This window comes from Topomyia yanbarensis, chromosome 3 (genome assembly GCF_030247195.1).
Source record: "Topomyia yanbarensis strain Yona2022 chromosome 3, ASM3024719v1, whole genome shotgun sequence".
Classification (NCBI taxonomy): domain Eukaryota; kingdom Metazoa; phylum Arthropoda; class Insecta; order Diptera; family Culicidae; genus Topomyia; species Topomyia yanbarensis.
The window spans coordinates 99,058,731-99,081,036 of record NC_080672.1 but is presented as its reverse complement, the minus strand read 5'-3'; the positions used below and the strand labels follow the sequence as shown (position 1 = coordinate 99,081,036).

General features: G+C 36.6%; 1 protein-coding gene across 13 annotated transcripts in view; it reads right to left on the bottom strand.

Moving 5' to 3' along the window:
* LOC131691630 (probable phospholipid-transporting ATPase IA) overlaps positions 1-22,306 on the bottom strand; it is a 256,852-nt gene that overhangs the window by 180,226 nt on the left and 54,320 nt on the right. For 5 of the 13 annotated variants that reach the window (XR_009305815.1, XR_009305816.1, XR_009305817.1 and 2 more), the window contains exon 1: positions 15,021-15,867. The exons of 1 other annotated variant lie outside the window; for it this stretch is intronic. Coding sequence is in view for 6 of the 12 variants with exons in the window: in XM_058978170.1 (XP_058834153.1) it covers positions 15,021-15,609 (589 nt within the window). In the remaining 6 variants the exon portion in view is untranslated. Of the gene's footprint in view, positions 1-15,020; positions 15,895-22,306 lie in introns of those variants that run through there. 7 more of the 13 variants (XR_009305819.1, XR_009305818.1, XM_058978173.1 and 4 more) reach the window with 3 other exon arrangements.

Sequence of the window (22,306 nt, the reverse complement as noted above, 5' to 3'; positions counted from 1 at the left end):
TTTGCTCAGCGCAGTTTCATTTAATTCCGAACATTTCTCTGAATTTTAACAAAGGAACTTCAAAAAATTTTACGATCTTGATCGAAATCTTTAGAATTTCTGGGAAGTTTACGAAATTTCAAGAGTATTTAAAGGATTTATGGAAAAAAATTCAAACATCAAGGGGTGTCTTCAAGCTTTGCAATATTACTTCAAACAAATAAATTACAACGAACCTCAAGTAAATTTCTAAAACTCACAGTTAACTTCACAAAATTATGGAAGGTAGACCAAAAACTTTTGCATGCTTTATGTACGGTGTCTCACAAGTATCAGAGAAGTATTACTAACTTCGAAGTAACCGGCAAAATTCAAAGAAGTTTTTCTGAAGACCATGATTTTAGTAACTTTCAAGGTATACTATCTAGAGCAATGATAACACGATTTTTGCTAATTGATTTTCAAATATTATGCCCATAAAATGTGAGTGCTGAATTCATTACATTCTAGGAGATACTATGTTTTGAATAGAATGGGTAAGATTCGGATCAAGTACGCCCAGCGAATTTGATGGAGACTAATATGACTTACAGATCTGCACAAACACAGCTAAACGAGCCTTTTTCCTTCTATACTTCTTTTGTGAAACTTGTGCGAGCAATTAAAGGAAGTATTCAACATATTGGCATGGTTCAAGGATTAAGGTATGAAAGGGAACTATGCTTTATATATCTTTAAGCTCATATGTTGTCATAAAACATATTTAAAATTTAATCGCCATTGCAAATATATTTAAATATCCGTTTTGCGACCAAAAAATAAAGATATAGAAAAACCCGGGGCTAGTTGGCGGTTGGGGTAAGTTGGCGGAATCTCCTTTTCTCCGTTTCTATTAGACATAAAGCGCTCTCTCTCGTTGTGAACCTCAAGTAATGTGAAACGCATTATCCAATGTGTTTTTGTTGTTAAACATTTTTTTTATAGAAGCTGTGGGTCATATTGTGTTTTGAGCATACTTTGTGAATTTTCTTAATTTTAAACATTTTGTGTTATTTAAGGTGGTTTTCAATATATTCCCCGAATGATAATATTTTTCGATAGTGCGTGAAAAGAGCTTTCAGTATCCGTATAGATATTACACCTATCCATACACAAAAGTAATTTTTTTAATCCTTTTTTATAAAAAGTGCGGTTGGGGCAAGTTGGCGGTACTATTTACAGTGCAAAAATAGTCATCAAATATTTTCATTTCTCGAATTCACTCCAAAGTAAGAGAAACTTTTTCTTGTGTCTCTCGTCTATGCAATTATTTCGACCAATTGCCTGAAGAATTTCGAAAATTTGCTTTTGAATATGGAGTACGCGTAGAAGTGAAAATGACAGGGTATTGAGACTGGAATATAATGAAAAGTGTCGAATAATATACAGTTTTTATTGAAAAGACAATCGGCACATTTCATAGGGACCACTGATGTAATCGAATTTCCATTTGATTGCTTATTTTTTGGGCATTCCGCCATTTTACCCCACACATACCGCCAACTTACCCCGAGGCTGGGGTAAGTTGGCGGCTTTTCCGTGTCACATATTTTTTTCTCTAGAAATAAAGACAACGTATGAAACATTTTCATAAAATTCAGAGATGCTGCCAACAGTCTGCCCTTTCATACAACGTGTTCTATTTTGCAAGATCTACCAAAATCAAAGCGGTAAAAAATGAAAACTGAAAACACCGCCAACTAGCCCCGGTCTCCCCTATGTTGTTAATGGCATCGCGCTCGCGGAAATGCTACCAAATTCAAAGAATTTATCAATAACTCTCCAATATTCTACGATATTCAGAGGCATCTTATTCCTTTCGGTTTTTATTACAAATTCAGAATATTTTATGCAAAATTCAGACAAATCGTACGTAGTCAAGGAACTGAATAAGTCCGAGGAAATGCTTTTACATGCCATTTTCAACCATTCTGGTTGTAGCAAACCGTTCTTCTAAAACCAAGTACACAGTGATTGAACAGTTTATCACTAATATGGGGATTAATTCAGTGATAAATCTTATTTTTGTAAGTTTTCATGCAATATTAAACATAAAAAGTAATATTTTGAAATTTATTTTTGTGATTCGATAGTACGTACGTTTCGATAGAACGTACACTAAACGAAGCGAAGGTGTACGTACTATCGAAGTATACCTGTAATCGTAAATTTCAGGCACATATATCTTAAAAGTGGAAGTTTTTTTTTAATTTGTGGACGCACACGAATGGTGAATTGAAACTTATATGCTCACAATCATAACCAGTTGACGAAGCAAGAATGGATCTTTGAATTATATAACAAGTGTCGTGTAATGGTTTTCGAGAAAATATCAAGATTATTTTAATTTTGTAATCCAATTGACGACCACTAATACCAAATAATGATCAAGATGTGATAAATCATCAATCAGTTAACGTCGTATATTCGGTCCATAGACAAATTGTGGATAAAATTATGAGTCAACAATTTTAGAGTTCGCGAATTGTCGGCGCGGGAAAAATGCATCGGCGGCGCGCCGCCGATCTACCGTTCGGCGTCGGCGTACGTTAAAAATTACCGGCGGCGGCGGCGTGGCGCAGCGGCGCACAGGTCTAGTTATTATGCCTTTTTTAAAAGTTGGTGGAGTTTCCCCATTATAAAATGTTTATCGTTTTAAAGACGTAAAAGAAACTTTTTCAGTGTAATTGGATCATGGAGAAGCTTTCAATAAAAAAGTTTTCCTATCAACAACTTTTGACATGTTTTTATAATTCATACTATTTGCAGTCAAAAATACAATTTTCTCTTTGGATATGATTCTAAACGCCATTTCAAATCAAAATGTTCATCACAAAAATTTTCTGAAATGTGGTAATTCTCGAGATATTTTAAATTTTGTTTTAACAACACAATTATTTTGTTCTATCACGACCTTTTCATGAGTTATTTGGATTTCTCATTCAACAACAAAAGTTTTTTCAAAAGCTAATAAAATTTCCTATAATTTTCTTTGTGACAACAAGGCGATATTGTGAACCATTAGAAAGCTACACGAAAACAATCAAAATATTATTCAACGATAGCGTCTGATGATTAAACTGTATAATTAAATCGTATTGCAGAAACGCGAATAGCTTATGAGAAGGTCGTAATAAAAGAATACAATTGTTTTGGTTAAAACCAATTTTAAAATATCTCGAAACCTACAAAATTTTCGAATATTTTTGTTTTTAGCATTTTGATTTAGAATGGTATTTAAGTAAATTGTATTTTTGACTGCAAACATTATGACTCATAAAAATATGTCAAAAGTTGCTGTTAGGAACATTTTTTTTTATTGAAAGCTTCTTCTCCATGAACCAAATACACTGAAAAAGTTTCTTTTTCGTCTTTAAAACGAGAATCATTAGATTGCTGACATTTTATGATGGTAAAACGTAAATAACTTTAAAAAAAGTCATCATTGCATGAATATATTGTTTTTGTTTCAGCAAATTCCACAGGGATCGTATTTTGGAAGATTTTTGTTAAATGCATTTTGATTTAAAATGATACTTAGAGTCATATACTGTAATAAAACAACAGTTTTGTATGTCAATTACTATGAATTATATGCATAAAATTATCGTTAGAAAAAAAGTTACCGATAAGTTTTTCATTATGCTATCATATTCAAAATGTTTTTTTTTCTCTTTGGGTTTTTGTTGACAAAATATAAAAAAATTAGAAAAAAGGGGTTATTTTCGCAGTTTAAATTTTGAATATAAATTTTTGAATGGTGGCAGCACTGCCGAACCGCTCGGACGTGTCTTTCTGTTCGTGCAATAGTCAATCATTCACATAACCATCTCTTCTATAGAGTTACGTGTGAATAGGTGGGAATAGCGTGAAAATAGAGAGATTTTACGTAGTGATTTTATCGTTTATTGCTAATTGCAATGCATGCGCGTGTATCTAACCGCCAAAAATACACCCGCTCGTTCAGCGTAGCGCCATCTATAAATGACTAGCTGATACAACGATTTCACTGATGATAGAGGAGAATGGGAAAATATACTTTTGCTTATAAAATATTTAAAATAATCCATAAAGAATTGTAAAACGATCCATAAAAAAGTTGTCCATGTTCCATAAAACAAAACTGAAAATCCATAAAACAGTGTGAATGATCCATAAAAAGGGCGATTTGATCCATAGATTATGTAAAATTGAACCATAAAATGGTCGCAAAAGAGCACTAAAATAGTAATAAAGGAGCAATTAAAATCAACTAATGACCCATAAAAATATTGTAAATGTTCCATAAAATGATGCATTTTGCGCCATAGATTAACTAACATTGATCCATAGAAAATAAACAATGTACATTAAAACACGTCGATATGTTCCATAATATCGACAAAAACGTTCCACGGTATTACAAAATGGAGCAATAAAATGTTAGAAAAAGTTCCATAAATTTGATGAAAATGTTTGCTAAATAATTTTTCTTGGTACATAGAAGATGTAGAAATGAGCATTAGAAATGCTATGTATTAATTCATATATCGAACGTTAAATTATGGTTCATGGATATTTACAAAACGATCGATAAGATGAGAAAATGTAAAACGATCCATTAATATGTGCTTATGCATCAGAAAAATTAAATTTAATGAATTCATGCGAAATTTTTGCTATTCGAACTAATAATAAAGTATATTACATTTGGTTGAAATTTCAAACTACAACAAACAATGCATACATTATAGATAGAAAACTTAAGCTTCCGTATCCAATTAGTCAGGTAACTGACCTTCGCTAACCTGAAATCATTGTGGCAACTATTTTAACCTAAATAAATCGAATCCGAGAGCGGAAATGTAAAATTATTAGCCAAAGTATGGTAAACTGAAAAAATAAGTTGTACTAAATAATACTCATAACAGTGACAGTGTTTTAACAAGTGAGCTTATACTGTCAGCTAGTGTGATGCGGCTTGGCCGCATATCCGAGGCCAAGGATCCGAAGCGGCGCAAAGTCGCTGAGGATCCGTTGGACGAGGCGTTGATTAACCCGTAGCTGGAATTGCAAGCGAACCTGTGTTCCTCTCGTTTGCCCGGTTTACTTAAACATAGGGGCTATAGCTAGTTAAAAGCCGACTGAGCGGCAGAGAAGTCGGGCAGTGCACTAGAAAGCGATGTGGCGTAGCCACATTAGTCATGCCAGCCTGTATCAGTGGTCTGATAACTCTCAGCGCGCTAATGTTATAGATACCCTGCCCTTTAAAGAGTTGCCACAATGTTTTCAAGTTAGCGAAGGTCAGTTACCTGACTAGTGGGATATGAAAGCTTAGGTTTTCTAACTATTGTTTGTTGTAGTTTGGAATTTCAACCAAATGTAATATGCTTTATTATTAGTTCGAATAGCAAAAATTTCGCATGAATTCATTAAATTTAATTTTTCTGGTACATAAGCACATATTAATGGATCGTTTTACATTTTCTTTTCTTATGGATCGTTTTATAAATATCCATGAACCATAATTTAACGTTCGATATATGAGTCAAAACATAGCATTTCTAATGTTCATTTTTACATCTTCTATGGACCAAGAAAAAATTATTTAGTAATCATTTTCATCAAATTTATGTAACTTTTTCTAACATTTTATTGCTCCATTTTGTAATACTGTGGAACATTTTTGTCGATATTATGGAACATTTCGACGTGTTTTAATGTACATTGTTAATATTCTATGGATCAATGCCAGTTAATTTATGGCGCAAAATGTAGCATTTTATGGAAAATTTCCAATATTTTTATGGGGCATTGGTTGATTTCAATTGCTCTTTTATAACTATTTTAGTGCTCTTTTGCGACAATTTTATGGTTCAATTTTACATAATTTATGGATCAAATCACCCTTTTTTATGGATCATTCACACTGTTTTATGTATTTTCAGTTTTGTTTTATGGAACATGAAGAACTTTTTTGTGGATCGTTTTTAAATTTTTTATGGATCATTTTTGTTGTTTTAGCGGCGCAAACTTAGGGCTGCCGAGGAGAATTCTTGCACCACTAATTAATTGAGAGCAGGTGAAATTGCTTATATTATTTTTTCAATGCTTATATATTTTATCGAAAAAATTTTCTTATTGTAAATACGGGCTAATCGAGGTATGCTATATCCATTTTGCACTGAAATGTTGTTGAATAAGCTCCTCATAAATAACCTGCCCTACTAACACAAACTCCTATTCCTGAAACATCTATGAAAGTAGTATGGGTTCCTTGTACTTTCGCAAGTGGATGTTGAACAAACATTCTTTCCCTTCCTCGACGATTGTAAGGACGTGGCCAGGTGTACACTGTGATGCTTGTTCCACTATGAAGAAAAAACGTTAATCCCAAATGTTTTTTTTTCTTGCGACACGATATGGTGGATATCTTGGTAAGTATTAGCTGATCATTGTACAGCCACCCACGATTTGTGCAATCGTATATGCTATGCTATGCTTTAAATTTTGAATATAAATTTTTGTGTTTGTAAAAAATGACACAACATATTTTTCAGTGTATATTTTTTCCTTATAGAAGTATTCATTCTCTATAACTCGCTTTCAGATAGTTTGGCTGATTAAAATACAGTTTTCGAACAAAATTTTTTTTAAACTGATGCAAATGGAAACGTCTACGCCCCTTTGAAAAATTGCTCTTGCATCAAAATATTGCAATTGCCCCAGAAAATCGTGGAGATTAATAAACCGAACATAGCTGCAAAGTTTCGTTCGAATCGACGATGGTCATATTTTGCGTCGGCCGGTTTCTCGTGGAATCTCTCGCTTTTATTTGTGGAGATATTTTATATGGTGGGGATTGATTCAAGATTCATTACATCTTGATTATGATCTGGTTTTCGTGATTGTAAATTAGTTCAAAAAATCAAAACAGTTTTACTATTTGTTTGTTAACTATTTCACAAAATTCAGAATTTTGTTCATTGATCTATTTCTGCCTCGAGAATTTATGCCTGATTCATACTATATTTGTCACGATTAATCATTCATGCCCGTGAAATATTTCACAAAACCATGCAGTAGGTTTCCATTTTCATGATATGGGTCATATAGTAACCAATGTTGTGCGTTGTTCTATTATAATAATTATAATAATTATAATAATTATTGTTAGGTGAACAATTTCTCAAACACTATGAATATTATTCATTCCGATTCATGGTTAATAGTATACTACATGCTCGTGAATAAGTTCGCGTACTTAAAAGATATTCCTTGCATTCGGTTTTGATGTTTATCGGGTGTGCGACTGGCGCCAGAATTTTTTTTGAATTCTCGAAGGCCCCCCTCCTTCTCTCATATTGTGACAAATGTCAAAGTAAGCTGAGATGCCAAATTTCACATCATTTGGACAATTTTAGACTCCCGTCCACTTCGTTTAAAATTTTTGAAATTGGTACTATGGCACAATATGGAGGAAAAATGGGGGAACCCGCGGCTATTCGGAACTACTAAAGCAAATCGCCCTTGTAGGTGGATAGATGTGAAAAAATTAGCGGTCAAAGGTCCTAATTATTAGTTTGAAACCTCAGCTACATTTTGGTGCCATAAAAGGTTCATTTGCACCACTCAATGGCAGCGCTAGGCGACGATTTGCAAACATCTACGTTTTTCCATCCTTTTACAATGTAGGGGTAATTTGGAGAAAGTGATAAAATTTAATATGAAAGACAAAAGATCCTGTAGCCCCAATTTCTCGTATTTAGCCAAATATGTATGATTTGCATCACGGAGCAGAAAAATATTAAAAATAGGGGCTTTGGGGCCAAAATGACCCGGCACCCCACTTTCCCGTATTTTTCTAAAAACAAAAATATCTCCATTCAAATACTAAGGTTATTTCATTTAAAAAGAGGAATAAATTGTAATTTTCTGATTGCTACTTCAAAAGCTATAGGATTAAATATATGTTTCCTCCATATTTTCCCATAGCACCGATTTCAAAAATTGCAAGCGAAGTGGGCGGGAGCCTAAAATTCTCCAAATGATGCGAAATTTGGCATTTGAACTTTGACATAATATGAGAGGGGGCCCTTGAGAATTGAACCACTTTGAACATTATAATTTTAATTTAATGCACTATTTATTATTTTTCTTCATATCTGAGCGAGAAGAAAGGCTTGTATCGACTAAATCGAATGGCAAGTATAAGTTCAGTGAATAACCTTTAAATAAAACTAGTTTGACGCTAATCGTAATCTCAACTAAAAAGATCTTCTCATTTGAATTACATAGGTTTGAATACTGATTTATTCATAATCGATAATCTATTTCATCTTTGAAGTTCTGTAAATCGTCCGTCTTCAAGATTTAATATTTTAAGAAGACTCTATTTAACCTGTTTACACACAGAGAAAAAAGTTAAATTATGAAAAATCCAAAATAAAATTTTGAGATGTTGTTCGGCTAGGCGACATTGTGCGACGGCTAGTTCTCCTTGGACACACAGGGAATTATTTGAGGTGCGAGATTTCCACACAGCTATTGGCATTAGGTTTCCAGTATTGCACCATTTAATTTCCTTGCAGTCTCGTAGTAGTATAACAAACAAACAAAAGAAAGTAGAATAACAAACAAACGAAAGAGAAGAGGTACTTGGATTTGGATAATGATCGTTTTTAAAACTAGGCAGATGAGGTACATATAGAGGAGTTCGCGGATAGCTTATACATCAAAAACCGGAATGGTGGATGGTTCTTACTTCCTAATCGTTTAGCTGTGATCTGGCACCACTGGAATCAGGAATTAGAATATATTGGTTCAAATGGCACGTTCCCCATGTATGGTCCGGGGTTTGTGTCTTGTCATGTTTTCTCATCATTCCCCTGATCGGATGTAAAATAGAAGGAGAAAGTAGTAAGTAGAATTGGAAGAGTGGGAAAAATACCAGCATAAACACAAACAGCAGGTAAGTAGTTCAAATCGCCTGCGAGAAAATCTAAAGCTGTTTACCGCATTGAAATTTTAGTATGTCTGAGTTTCAGTCATCCAAATACGGTGTCGTCTATGTCAGGGCTCGATATCGCAATTGCGCTACTGCGGGGCACACAGATCACACGGAAATGACTCAGCGCACTGAATAGATGCCATGTGATAATTGAGTTTGCATTTTCTGTCAAAGCCATGGTCAGTAGAATTTCGAAAAATGTAGGAATTTATTCGAAATCACACGGTTGTTCTAGAAACGCCTTTGTTTTGCGTTACGTTTGTAGATTTCTCCAATAATTTCGGTGCTCGGACAAAACCCAGGACCGGATTTTTTCTCTTATCAACCTTGTCAAAATTGGCAAGGCGGGCTCAGGACCAACGAAGTCAATCGCTGCACCTGCGCTGGCCAATTCGTCACCCCCTCATATTTCCAGCATTACCGAAATGTCCAGGCAGCCAATCAAGGTAGATAGTGTTGACAATGCTTTGTGCTTCGATTCGAGCTTGGCTTGCGATCACTGGCTTGAACCGTGATTGGGGGCCTTGATCTTAGGGCCTTGATTGCAGCTTGATTATCGGAGCAGAAGTTTATAATTTTGTCGGGCAAGCTCTGTTGAAGGGCCGATTTTACCACGCACATGATCGCGAAGATTTCTGCTTGGAATACAGTACAGTATCTACCCAGCGAATGAGATTGTTGCAATCTCAGATAACCGTCAGTGTGACAGACCCCTTGCGTTTGTTTTTTTTTGTTTCAAATATAGCCAGACAACCTTTCCTCTCGAGAGGGAACCCTGAGGACAGCCGCAAATACTCAACTTCCTTATATCTATCTATCTCAGTGATGACCAAAGAATTCGGTTACTAAGCATTGCGGTTATCCCACCCGAGATACTTGCAGACAGGGAAGGGCACATTGTCAAAAGCACCCGCAATATATAGGAATACACTCAAGCTAGATTGTATTGAGCAAGAAGGCTTTTTCAAAGATGTATTGTGGATTTCCCACACTAATATGCTTGTTACATTTTGTGCAGTGGATTTTCAACTAAGCTAACGTTCCCGATGTGGTGATTGATTATCCGTTCCGTTTGGGAATAAATTTAAACAAACATAACGGAGAGCATAGCTTATGAATCTTTTCTGTGTGGCCTCGATTATAGCAGACCAGTTAGCGTGTAAAGGATATCATACGACAGCGCTAGTTTCAATAATAAAGCGCTCAAGAGAATAGTACAGCGATCTAAAACAATTTTGATTACTAATCCAGGTCCAGGATAAGATGTGTTGTACGCGTTCGAGGGAGCATTTAGAGATAGTATAGTCAAAGGTGATTGGGTTCAACTTCCAATGAAATGGAATAGAGTGAGGGGTGTCGATGCGTAACGTCAGCAAGTTCGACGAACAGCACCTAACGAAAATGTTCAGACTACGTTGAAGCGCCTAGAGTCCAAAATGTGGTTAATGACCTTAAATAATTTTGTATCGTTAGGATAGAACAAACGGCAGTTTGGTGACAGTAACAAAGCAACATCATTGATAAAGATTGAGAACAGAAGCAGTCCCAAGTTGCTGCCTTGTGGAACTTCGGACTGAATCGTGAAAGGTTCCGAGGTGGATGTCTTAATTTCCACGCAGATAGTGCGGTTCGGTAAGTATGATCGGAACCATGCAACGATAGCCAACAACTAGCCTAACTTCTTTAGATTTTCAAGAAGAATTCCGTGGTCAGCTCTATCGAAAGTAGCCTTGAGGTCCAAGTCGAGATATCACTTATTGTGAATTTGGAAAAAGTAAAAGAATTTGAATCTTACGGGAAAGAAACTTTTTGCAGCGATAGGTTAAAAATTTTTGCTAGGCGACAGGAAACATCTCATTTGCACTACTTATGTACTCCATCAGAGTCTTTCAGATTGATGTTTGCATTTGCAATAGCATTATTTCCAAGAAATTAGTATAATGAGGCTGTCATGTTCGTAGCTCACAGTATATAAGTTAGCGTAAAGTTCATCAAAGCTACGAATCGGAATTTGGAAAGAGACGCGCGCCTCAGGTAGAAACCTTTTCAGAGAATTATGCATGTTCTCAGAATACGTCCCGTTGCACTGTACATGTGTACAGGTTTCGAGAAGGTATTTCACGGTTTGATCTGTACGGGCATCGCAGACTAATCGTGAATTATCAAATAACTACAGAAAACGGTGAAAAACGAAATATTTTGGTCAAAATAGTCTCATTTTAGTCCGCCATATTGGAATCGCCTTTTTTGACGTAGGACTACGTCTTTGTTTTCGATATAGGGGTGCACGTTGCAAATTCTACAAAAATGGTATGTAACGAAAAGTGGTCCAATTTTAAACGCATATTATTCAGCCATCTCACGATAAATTTTCAAATTTTTTGCGCATATCGCCCCGAAATACTTCTAAGAATAGATTCCAATAGATAAACCCAACGATTTGTGATATCATGGCATTAAAAATTTAAATAATGAACAACCTAGTCAAAATATCGCGCATTTACACACAGAGAATAGCGCTTCCCTAGCCCAGCACGACAGATTTGTGTACCTAGCGGGCTACGCTTCTATGAATGACGTCATCATCGACTATTTAAACGGACGGATTTCGCCAGTGCAGCTCAGTTGCCTGTTGAGCGGCAGATGAAGCAGGTCACTGCGTTGTGTGTTTTCACAGCCAGTGTAGCTGAGTTAGAAGTCCGTTACACTGCCTGTGGAGGTACGCTACCCAGTGAATGCGACTGTGCTTTCCGTTCAAACACTATGCTATCTTTTGTGTTGTGCTCGTTTCCAGCACACTTTATACGTACACAAAATAGTTTGTACATGCGAGCTCCATTTGCAAACACGGTTAACATAGTGCCGTGGTATTAGTAGTCTCTTTCGCTCTACCCATCATCATCAGCGTTGATTCATTTTGCTTTGTGCGCTTGGGTTTAACGTTTGAGTCGAATGTGTAGGTAGTTAGATCTAATTTGTTACTAAATTGCACAACGAAAGTTTATTATTTACGTTCGATCAATTCATTTCCCCTTCACGTGGTTCATTTCCACTCAGCCTATAGTATTTTGATTCTACTAATAGGTACATACTATAAATCCTATTTATGAATGAATACACTGCCACTTGAAAATCAGTTGCAAAAACGCATCTTGTCCATATATAGAAATGTTTTCGATTCTTGTATATTTATAGTTTCGTAAATGATTAAGACAACTGCATTCGCTATATTTGTATGCGTACTTTAGGAAAGTCACAATAATGGCAAAATATAACTAGACCAAGCATTTGGAGACAAATTGTTTCAGACCATTGGCCTCGGAATCTGAACTAACATCTCTTCGACACCGGTGCAACTCTATACAGAGCTTATATCCGTAACACGAACGCACAGATGAACAGTGGCCTCCGTATATATTCCATTCCAAGCGCTAAACGTCGGTTGATGGAACAACTGAACATGCCCTTCTTGGTGATGGGGGACTTCAACACCCATCATCCGCTGTGAGGATTTGGCTGAAGCGACCAGCTGGCTGACTTCTTATCAACATCAACAATTTTGTACCTGTGTACAAAATTTCGTGCACGCGTTCAACCTCAAACATGCTTTGTTTCGATGGACAGGTTCGCCTCGAACATCGAACCCAGGCGCCTCGCCTCGAACATCGAACCCAGGCGAACGGTGTACAAACTCTAGTTCAAACATCCGTGTACGTATACCGAGTGCGAAAGTTACAATAATGGCAAAATATAACTAGACCAAGCATTCTGGTCTATACATGAAATGTGATTATATTGTCTAAAATTTGATTTTTCTTCACTGATCCGGGTTTTTACCACACACAATCGAAAAGTTTTTACAAGCTAATCATATTCTATAAAGATTTAGTTCCAGATATTAGTTCGGTCACAGTTTTCTATCTTCTTTCTTTAGATCTTCTTAAATAAGTTTAATCGGATTCGATCACCTACTACAAATGAAATGACCTGATAACCAAGAAGGTTTGGTTCAATATGTAATACTCGATGTTGATTGGTTGTGATTAAACCATACGTAAGAAATATATTTGATTTATTATTACTATAAATGTACTAAGAAAATAAATATTTTACATTAAGTAGTATAGTCCTACGTCTACAGTTCGTGCAACCCCATAGGGCTGCCCCTTGTAGTTTTTTATTAATTCGTGTTTATAAATCACAAAACCTTTTTTCTTGATTTTGGCATAAATACTAATTATTTTTAGTGGGGGTCCGCCATATTGGATCGATAATTTTGAACTGATTTCAAAGTCGTTATCATCGATCTCCAAAACGCATAATTCCATGTAATTGTTACAAAATACTAATGACACATTCTTTCGTGACGTTTACGACGACGTTTACGTTGACGTTCAACGATTTCACAAATCTTCATTCGGCAAATATGTTATAATTTTATCAAATGAACGCCTACATCAAAGCTTATTACAGATTCGGAAAGTAGACAGAATTTCACGAAAGATTCAATCAACATAAACTGAATATACTAGAATTTGATGATTTTGCATTTATTGAAATACGTTAAAAGCTCTAATTTGTCACGCGTTGTAACGTCACGTTACATTATCGGTCATAAAACAATCCTCTTCCAGTATATTCAGTTAATGTTGATCAAATCTTTCGTGAAATTTTGTCTACTTTCTGAATCTGTAATAAGTTTTGATGTAGGCGTTCTTCTGAAAAAGTTATAACATATTTGTCGAATGAAGATTCGTCAAATCGTAGTAACGTCACGAAAGAATGTGTCTAATATTCTACCACGAATAATTCGTCGTTAGTGCTCTCAAAACTTTAAATGCGTTTATCTCATGTCATGATTTTCCAAAACTGCGTGCAATCTGACCTATAAAATTTACAAATTCTTTGCATTCATTAATTTTAGAGAAAACTTGAAGGCAAAAAAGGGATAAAAAATCGATCTACAAGTTTGATATTGCACCATTACGTCAAATTTGAAGTGTTTTTCTGTTATTAGGTCATTTCTTCAATAAATTTACTTTACTTTACACCTTTATAATTATTTTTGTATTTCGGACCGATCGTGAGGCAGCAGGTTGTACGTAGTTTTGGAATTTCACGCGCACCTAATCTTAGACAGAACCACGGGTGCCATTTTGTTTTTTCGCTTTGAAAAAAATTGTAAATGAAGACGAAAATATAAGCTTTTGTATCCTAAAACTGTTTCCTTTTATGTTTTTTCATTTGCCCACAAAAAAAAACAATTTACTTACTTTTTGGTCATTTGAGTGAAAACCTCCTCTTAAGCAAACTCGCTAAAGCACTTGAAACTAGAGGTTCTTTCATTTTTATACGGGCATCGCAGTTCATTGGATGACAAAGGTACAGTCCTAGCAACGCTCGCTGCTTGTTCGAATCGTACGGACCAATCATAGCGCAGATAATTATTGCTTTCACAAAATCCATTATTTACGTTTTGTTAGTATTTGACATTCTACGGGATTAGTAACAAAATTGTTGTGCACATTTCTAATTTGATAGCGCTAGCATCTATTTTTTATTCTGTACAACGGTAGATATTTACGTTAAAAAAAATCGGGTAAAATTCCGGTCGAAATTTTGAAACGGGACCGCTATGCTGAAGCGTTAGAAGTATTTTACATCAAAAGAAATCGAAATTTTATACACTTACTGAGTATAAGGAGACTCAAGCCTGTTCGCCGGCTACCTGGAAGTCTGAAATAAGTTCGGTCATTATTCGGAACAACCAGATTTTTCGGCCACGATACATTAATAAATAGGTATTAAAAAGTTCAACCAACTAAAAAATTGTCTGGAAATTTGATCGAATTATTGTAATAAATTAATGAAGAATCAATTTAAAAATCAAAAATAGGAACTACGCCCTTTTTGATTTTTTCGTAACATATTGGGGTGTTAGCTCGGGTAAAACCAGCTCCCAATACATTCTGGCGAAATTTTACAAAACAAATCCATCGGCATCGCAACTCACCTGCATACTCCTTACACTTCCGCCGCAGAAACGACGACTTCAAACAGCGGGGCCTTTCCACGTTCGCGTTCATCTCGATGTGCGTTGAGGTGCGTTTCTTCCCGGTCCCCGAACCGTGCGATTTCATCGACGCGGATGCCGACCGATCCCCGCGGTTGCTTTGCGATAGCTCCGAGGACCGTCGGGATCGGGACTTCCCACCGACGCTTGCATTGTTTGCCAGGAAGAAGGAATTCCTATGATTGTTGGTCGTTAGGCGGGAAGATTCGATCGGGGGTGCGTTAGCCGCCGGTCCGGTTTCCGCACCACTGTCCGCCCGGCTGAAGATGGTGTAGATCTCCTGCGGACAGAGGATGTTTGGCAGCGGCGAGGTGACGGGGGTGGTTTCGTCGGCAAACAGAAGACTACTGCAGCGATTGCTGGAGGTGTTGTTGATGCTGAGAGTCGGCCGGGAGGCTGAGCTCGGCAGGTGCGCAGAGCTCGGTGGCGAAAGGCTGGGTGACGTTGGTCCCCCCAGCGAAGTCCGTTGCGGTGGGGGTGTATTCGGCAGCGGTGAGATCGGTGATAAACTATTCGCACTTTTCCTCATTTTTCCTTCGTTTGGCTTGACGTTGAATGTGGCACAAATTTTCGAGTATGACAGGATTTTGACACAAATTTTAATATTCACTTTCCGTATTGATTATGAGGTGGGCAGAACCGTTCCATAAAGTCCCTAGCAGCATAATTTGCATAATCCATTTGTGGTCTGCTGCTAGACCTTCGTTGAAAAAAACGAAATACAATCAACTCCCGACTTTTCATATTGCAGTGGAATAAGTTTTGAAACATTAACTGGTGGATTTAAAGCGCTAGCAGGCTCTTTAAAATGGACCTTCACCGAGGAACGCAAAAAAAAAAATTCAAAATCATAACATAAACAAACACACAGGACACTTTTTTCCGGTTCATGGCACCGACGGACTGCGGTTCGCGTAGAAGCAAGCAGCGTACAGAAATGATGGAATCACACGCCAGTCCACTGGGCATGTGGCCTCCCGCGGGGCACAGATTTTCCAGCATGGATCGGATTGCGGTGGGTGGTTTTTTTCCGCCTCCTGTTTGTGTGGTTCGATGTCTGGTGAGGCAAAAGCAAACTTTCATAGTGGCATATTTTTGCCATAGCAAATTAAATTTTCATTTTGCAGCAGCACAGTACAGTATAGCAATGGCAATAGTAGTGTTTGTAGTACATAGTACATTCCACTGGCAAACGGGCAATGGCTAAATCGTATGGAGGATATCGGGAATATTTATATGCCGAAGCACGTTCAAGAGCGCGACTATGACCTACCTCTTGTCCACGGCGGGAGGGGGAACGGTTTGGTAGAAGGAGGTGGACCAGCTCCGCAGCTGCGGTATACTGAATAAGTTTAGTAGGGCAGAAATTAAAATAATGGTTATACAATAATGCTAATTTTTTGGCCAGCGCGATGCGGTTGAATAGGAGTTTTAAAGAGAAAAGTTTGAATAATTTTTAACAGAGGTTGAAATGGGTGTTCATTTTCACGACAAGCAGTTTATTGCACTTCTTTTTCTTTATTAGTGGGCACCATTTTCCCCATTAAAAACCTGTTTTAATCCACCTAGTGGTGCAATTGCACATTTCTCATTTCTCCAAACTACTATTCCATGGCTGGTTATGCTCAATACAATGGTGGAAATGTATATTTCATATTCAGTATGATTTACACATACATACAATGGATCGACAGCCACGATCTTGAGATACTATGTGTCGACACTGAATCATCGCTTAAAACCAGCGACGGACCAAGAAGGAAGATCTGGGGGGCCCGGACCATGCCGAAAATTTGCAACTTCTTAAGAAATTTAAAACTAGTTTCAAGTTTAAAGTACCAACAACTCACTGCGTAATTGTACCTAAGCCTATAAAAGTCAAGTCAGCCGGAATTAGGTTGAAGATTTTTATAGTGATTGCATAAACTTTCTACATAAGAAAGGCAAAAATGTGCCAAAGTAAAAAAGTCAAATTTGGTCAAAAAACATTTTTTCGAGATTAAATCAAACCTCAACGTTTCATGCATTTTGAAGTCATTCGGCATAAAAAAACAAATTCGATTTTGAAATTTTCCTCTAAACCCCCTTTGAGAATTTTTTATTTCAGTTTATATGGGAATTGGCTGTGTGGTCGCACTCTTCAACTCGTAACTCCGGAACCGGAAGTCCAATCAATAAAAAATTCAATAGCAGCCGATGGGTACCTTTAATTTGAGACTAAGTTTGTGCAAATCGGTCCAGCCATTACTGAGAAACAGAGGCGACATTTTTTCCACATACATATACACAGACATTTTCCGATCTCGACGAACTGACACGACCTTCCGGGTCGGGATTAGGTTTATGGACCTATTTGCACAAAATAAGTCTCAAATGAAAAGTACAACTTTCCAATCGGTCGTTATTGATTTTTTTTATTGATCCGACTTCCGGTTCCGGACTTACGGGTTGAAGAGTACGATCACACAGAAAATTCCCATATAAACTGTGACCACCATTGTGTCCAAATGATTCAATACATATTAAAATTTGTAGAACATTGCTTAGATTCGCGTGTTTAGATCACTAATGACCCATCGAAGTCGCATTGACCACATTGGTCACGAATGACGGTTCTTGAGGCCCCCGGGGTTTTTGCCAAGTGTCTAAGTTAATGTCGTACCTATTTCTCATCAAATTTTTTACCGATTTTCACAAACTTGGTCTCAAATGAAAAGTACAGCGTTCTTATTGGCTGCTATTCAATTTCTAATTGATCCGACTTCCGGTTCCGGAATTACAGGGTGATGAGTACGAAAACGCAGCAAATCCCGATTTCAACATATACAACAATGAATGTATAAAAGTGAAAATTTTCCAAAATGTGACCACATCTGCTTGAATTTGTAGTTCTAGGTCACTAACAGCCAGTCAAAGTCTTTGTAACCACATTGGCGACCATCGACGGTTCCGGAAGCCCCAGCGGAAGTGTCCAAATTCAGAATAATAGTTACACCGATTTCACAGTGATGGCTGGACCAATTTGACCAAACTTAGTCTCAAATGAACGGTGTTGCGTTACCAAAAGCTGTTATTAAATATATTATCTCGATCCGACTTCCGGTTGCGGAGTTACGGGTTTTGGAGTGTGGTCACGGAGAAAACTTCAAACCGATACCACCATGAATGCAAAAAGGATTTTTTTTGCTAAAATCGGAGTCAAACATCTTGCATTTGCAGTTACAGGTTCCTAACGGCCGATCGAGATCTTGTTGGCCACATTGACTACCATAGACGGTTCTGGAAGTGCTCGGAAAAATGGCCATCTTTCAAAATAAAAAAAACTCACATCAGTTTTTCGGAGATGGTTGGGCCGATTTTCACAAACTTAGTCGCAAACAAAATATACAAAATTTCTATAGACTGATATGAAATTACGTATGGATTGGTTATATGGTTTCGGAAATATTGAATAATCGTCCGATCACAGAAGAAATTCCCATATAAGCCGGAACTAAAATTTTTATTTCAAAGCGGGAACCCCATGAAATCGCATTCGTATTTTTGCTGCCAAATGTCGTTAAAATGCATGAAACTTCCAATTCCGGAGTTACGGGGGGTGGAGAGTACGGTCACACAGCAAATTCCCTTATAAACTGGTAACACAACGGTATCCGAGTGATGTAAGACATATTCAATTAAGTTCAACATTACTTGGATTTTCGTGTCTAGATCACTAACGACCTATCAAAGTAGTTTTGCCCACATTGGCCACCTATGACGGTTCTTGATCTCGCCAAGTGCCCAAGCTAATATCACACCTATTTTCCAGCGAACTTTCAACCGATTTTTACAAACTTGATTTTAAATGAAAGATATAATACTTCCATTGACTGCTATTGAATTTCATTCAGTATTGACATTTGGTTACGGAGTTACAGGTTGGTTATGGCAGTCACATAGGAATTTCTCATATAAACCGGTACAATCGTAATACCTCATAGGTCACACGTTTATTGAAATGAACATCAAATTACCTCGATTCGTTGGCCTGGATCACTAATGGTGAATCAAAGATTCTTGAAATATATTGTCCACTATCGATAATTCCGGAAGTCGCAGGTTCCGGACATATTCCCGAACTAAAACCACTTCGGTGATGACTGAACTAACTTTAACTAACCTAATCTCAAATGGAAGGTATAATATGCAGTTGGCGGTTGCCTCCCCCCTATTCACTCCTCTCCTTTCTACCCCGCACACCCCTCCCCAACTCTCTCTCCCCCTCCAATCTCAGACAAACGTCACACCCGAATTCCCTTCTCCAACCCGTATACCAAAATATGCTAGGTTGTTCTCAACGCATCCTCCCCTCCCACTAATTATCCCCCTACCCTTCCCCACCACCTGGTTTTTCAAATTATGCTAACATGAAGACAACATTGAACTCACGCTAATTAAGCTAATTAAATATTATACTTTTGTTTGTTTCTAGTGTGTCAGCGTTGACATTTTGCTCATCAGGTACGTGGAAGTCGTGCACTCATATATACATACTTACTAGTTTGTAAGTTTGCTCCACATTCTTATTAAAATTCGTCGGTTGAGCAATATTCGCGATAACCCTAACAATATGGGTATTTTTTGAGTGGGCTTGAAAAGTAGATGATGAAAATGGACAATTGAAACCTTTTTGAAATCTAAGTTGGCGACTTCCGGTTCAGCAGTAACCCTAACAATATGGAAATTTAAAGCGGAATTCGCTATCTTATGTGTAAAAATATCTTTGGATGTCGATTTTCGTCATGTACTAGTCAACCCCGTGCCGAAAATACACATCTTGAGGTTGAGGTTTTACAAAATCTATCTAAACCGGAAGTCGCTATCTTGGATTACGCAATGGCTCAAGACATCGATTCCCGTCATGCACTTGTCAATCCGATTCCAAAATACCCATATTGTTGAGGTTATAGAGAATTGTTCTAAACTGGAATTCGCCATCTTGGATTTCAAAATGACTTCAGACATCGATTTGCGCCATTTAACTCGTTTACCCGATTTCGAAAATTCCCAACTTTTATTAATAATAGTTAACTAAGAATGTGTAAAATTATATACAATTTCTTACTCAAACTTTTTTACGAACTTGGTTCGCAAAAAAGAGTTCGTTATTTCGAATTTAGTTCGTAAAAAAGTTACGAACCAGTTATTAAATCATAGATTTAATAATTGAGAAAGGCACAATTGCACCACTAGGTGGGTTAAAACAGGTTTTGTCTTTTCTCCTGTAGAAAGGCTCTGCAATCACTCTGAAAACCGATTTTTTAACCGAGGCCCGGAGGGCTGAGTCTCATATACCATTTGACTTAGTTCGTCGAGTTAGGCACATGTCTGTGCGTGTGTGTGCGTGTATATGTGACCAAACATATGCACACAGGTTACTCAGGAATTGCCGAACCAATTTTTTCAAATTTAGTCTCAGATGAAAGGTGCAACGTTTCCATATATTAAATTTCATTCAATTCTGACTTCCGGTTCCAGAGTTATGGGTTGAAGAGTAAGGTCGCGCATGAAATTCCCATATAAATCGGAATCAGCATGGTATCTAAAAGATGCAAAACTTCATAAAATATGTTCGAAAATATTTGGATTTATGGTTTCAGCTCACGGATGCCCAATCAAATCCATGTTGACCACATTGGACAACTTCGGCGGAACCGGAAGCTTCGGGAAAGTGGTTATGTTCCTGAGTTGAATTCACATCTGCTTCTCAGAAATGTCTGACTCGATTTTCGCAAAATCAGTCTCAAATGAAAGCTAGAATAATCCTATTGAATGCTATTAAATTTCCTTTGAATCGGAGCTCTGGTTCCTGTGTTGCGGGTTGACGTATGTGGCCACATGCGAAATTTCCATATAAACCGGTAATCAATATACAGGATGTTTGGTTCATGATGAAGAACCTCTCGAGGGATGATTATATTTGGAAAAAAAATCGTTCTACACATACTATCAAATCTCAACCTATACAGAGTTATATTTTGTGTAAAAAACTTATTTATCTTAAAATACCTCTAACTCAAAAAGTATACATCGTATTTTAAATCTTTTAGTTCCATTGGAAAGGTGCGAAAATTTTCTATTGAATGGTGTTCTCATATCTTTCAGTTAACTAGTTTCAATTACCATCAAGTTGTAAAGTGGTTAAAAGTTGGCGTTTTTGATGAGGTTTTTGTTAATTTTCTCAAAATAATGAATTATGATTATAGCAGCATCTATTATCCAAAAGTTGGGTTTTAGGACGATTCATAATTTGTTCTTCAACATCATATTCCTATCTCTTCTAGTTTCTTTGTTATATCATTGCTAAACTTTTCCTGTAATCGATTTGCAAGTGTTTAAAAGGTTCTAATCTAAAAAATATGCTCTATATCGTTATTTCCAAGGCTTCATTGGAAAGCTGAGAAAATTTCCTTTCAATGTATGTACAAATATCCTTTAGTTAAGTGTACTGAATGACTTTTTACTAGTAAAATTAGCGTTTTTGGAGAGTTTTGTAATTATTCTAATTATTATTTAACTAAATTTATCGTTACTATTGTTCATTTGGTGTCCCTTAACACTCTCTATAACTTATTGTTTGACACTTTATCCCTATCGCTTTTCATTTCGCTGCAATTTGATAGTTAACACAGCATGACCTCACCACCAATGTAGTGGGCTCGAAATCGTTGTTTTTGCATATGAAGCGAGGTGATAAAACTGATTCTGCTCGAAATTAAAAGAGATGATTGAATGGAGTCAAAGAAAGAATTGTAGAACTTGCTGACATACATTATTTCGATGATGATAATGATGATGTTTATTATTTACAAAATGCTAAAAATAACATAAACTTTAAACTAATTTAGTTCTAAAAGAATACTAAATGCACTAAACTGAAAGGTATTGATACATCTTCCTCTGCAAAATTTTTCTGGCTTTCGAATAAAAATAAGAAAAGGTACAATAAGTGCCATACTTTTTCAAAAAGAGCTAGTATTAGTGAAAATTAGATAAAAATATCACAGTTCAATAACGCAAACACATGAAAACAAGAAAAGATAAGGGTATCATGTAAAAGAACAAATTATGCAGCTTTTTAAGACTAACTATCTGAATTATTAAAATGGTTATGTTAACTATTAAGATTTTCGCGAAATGAACGAAAAATCTATCAAAATTGTTAAATTTTAAATAAATTACTG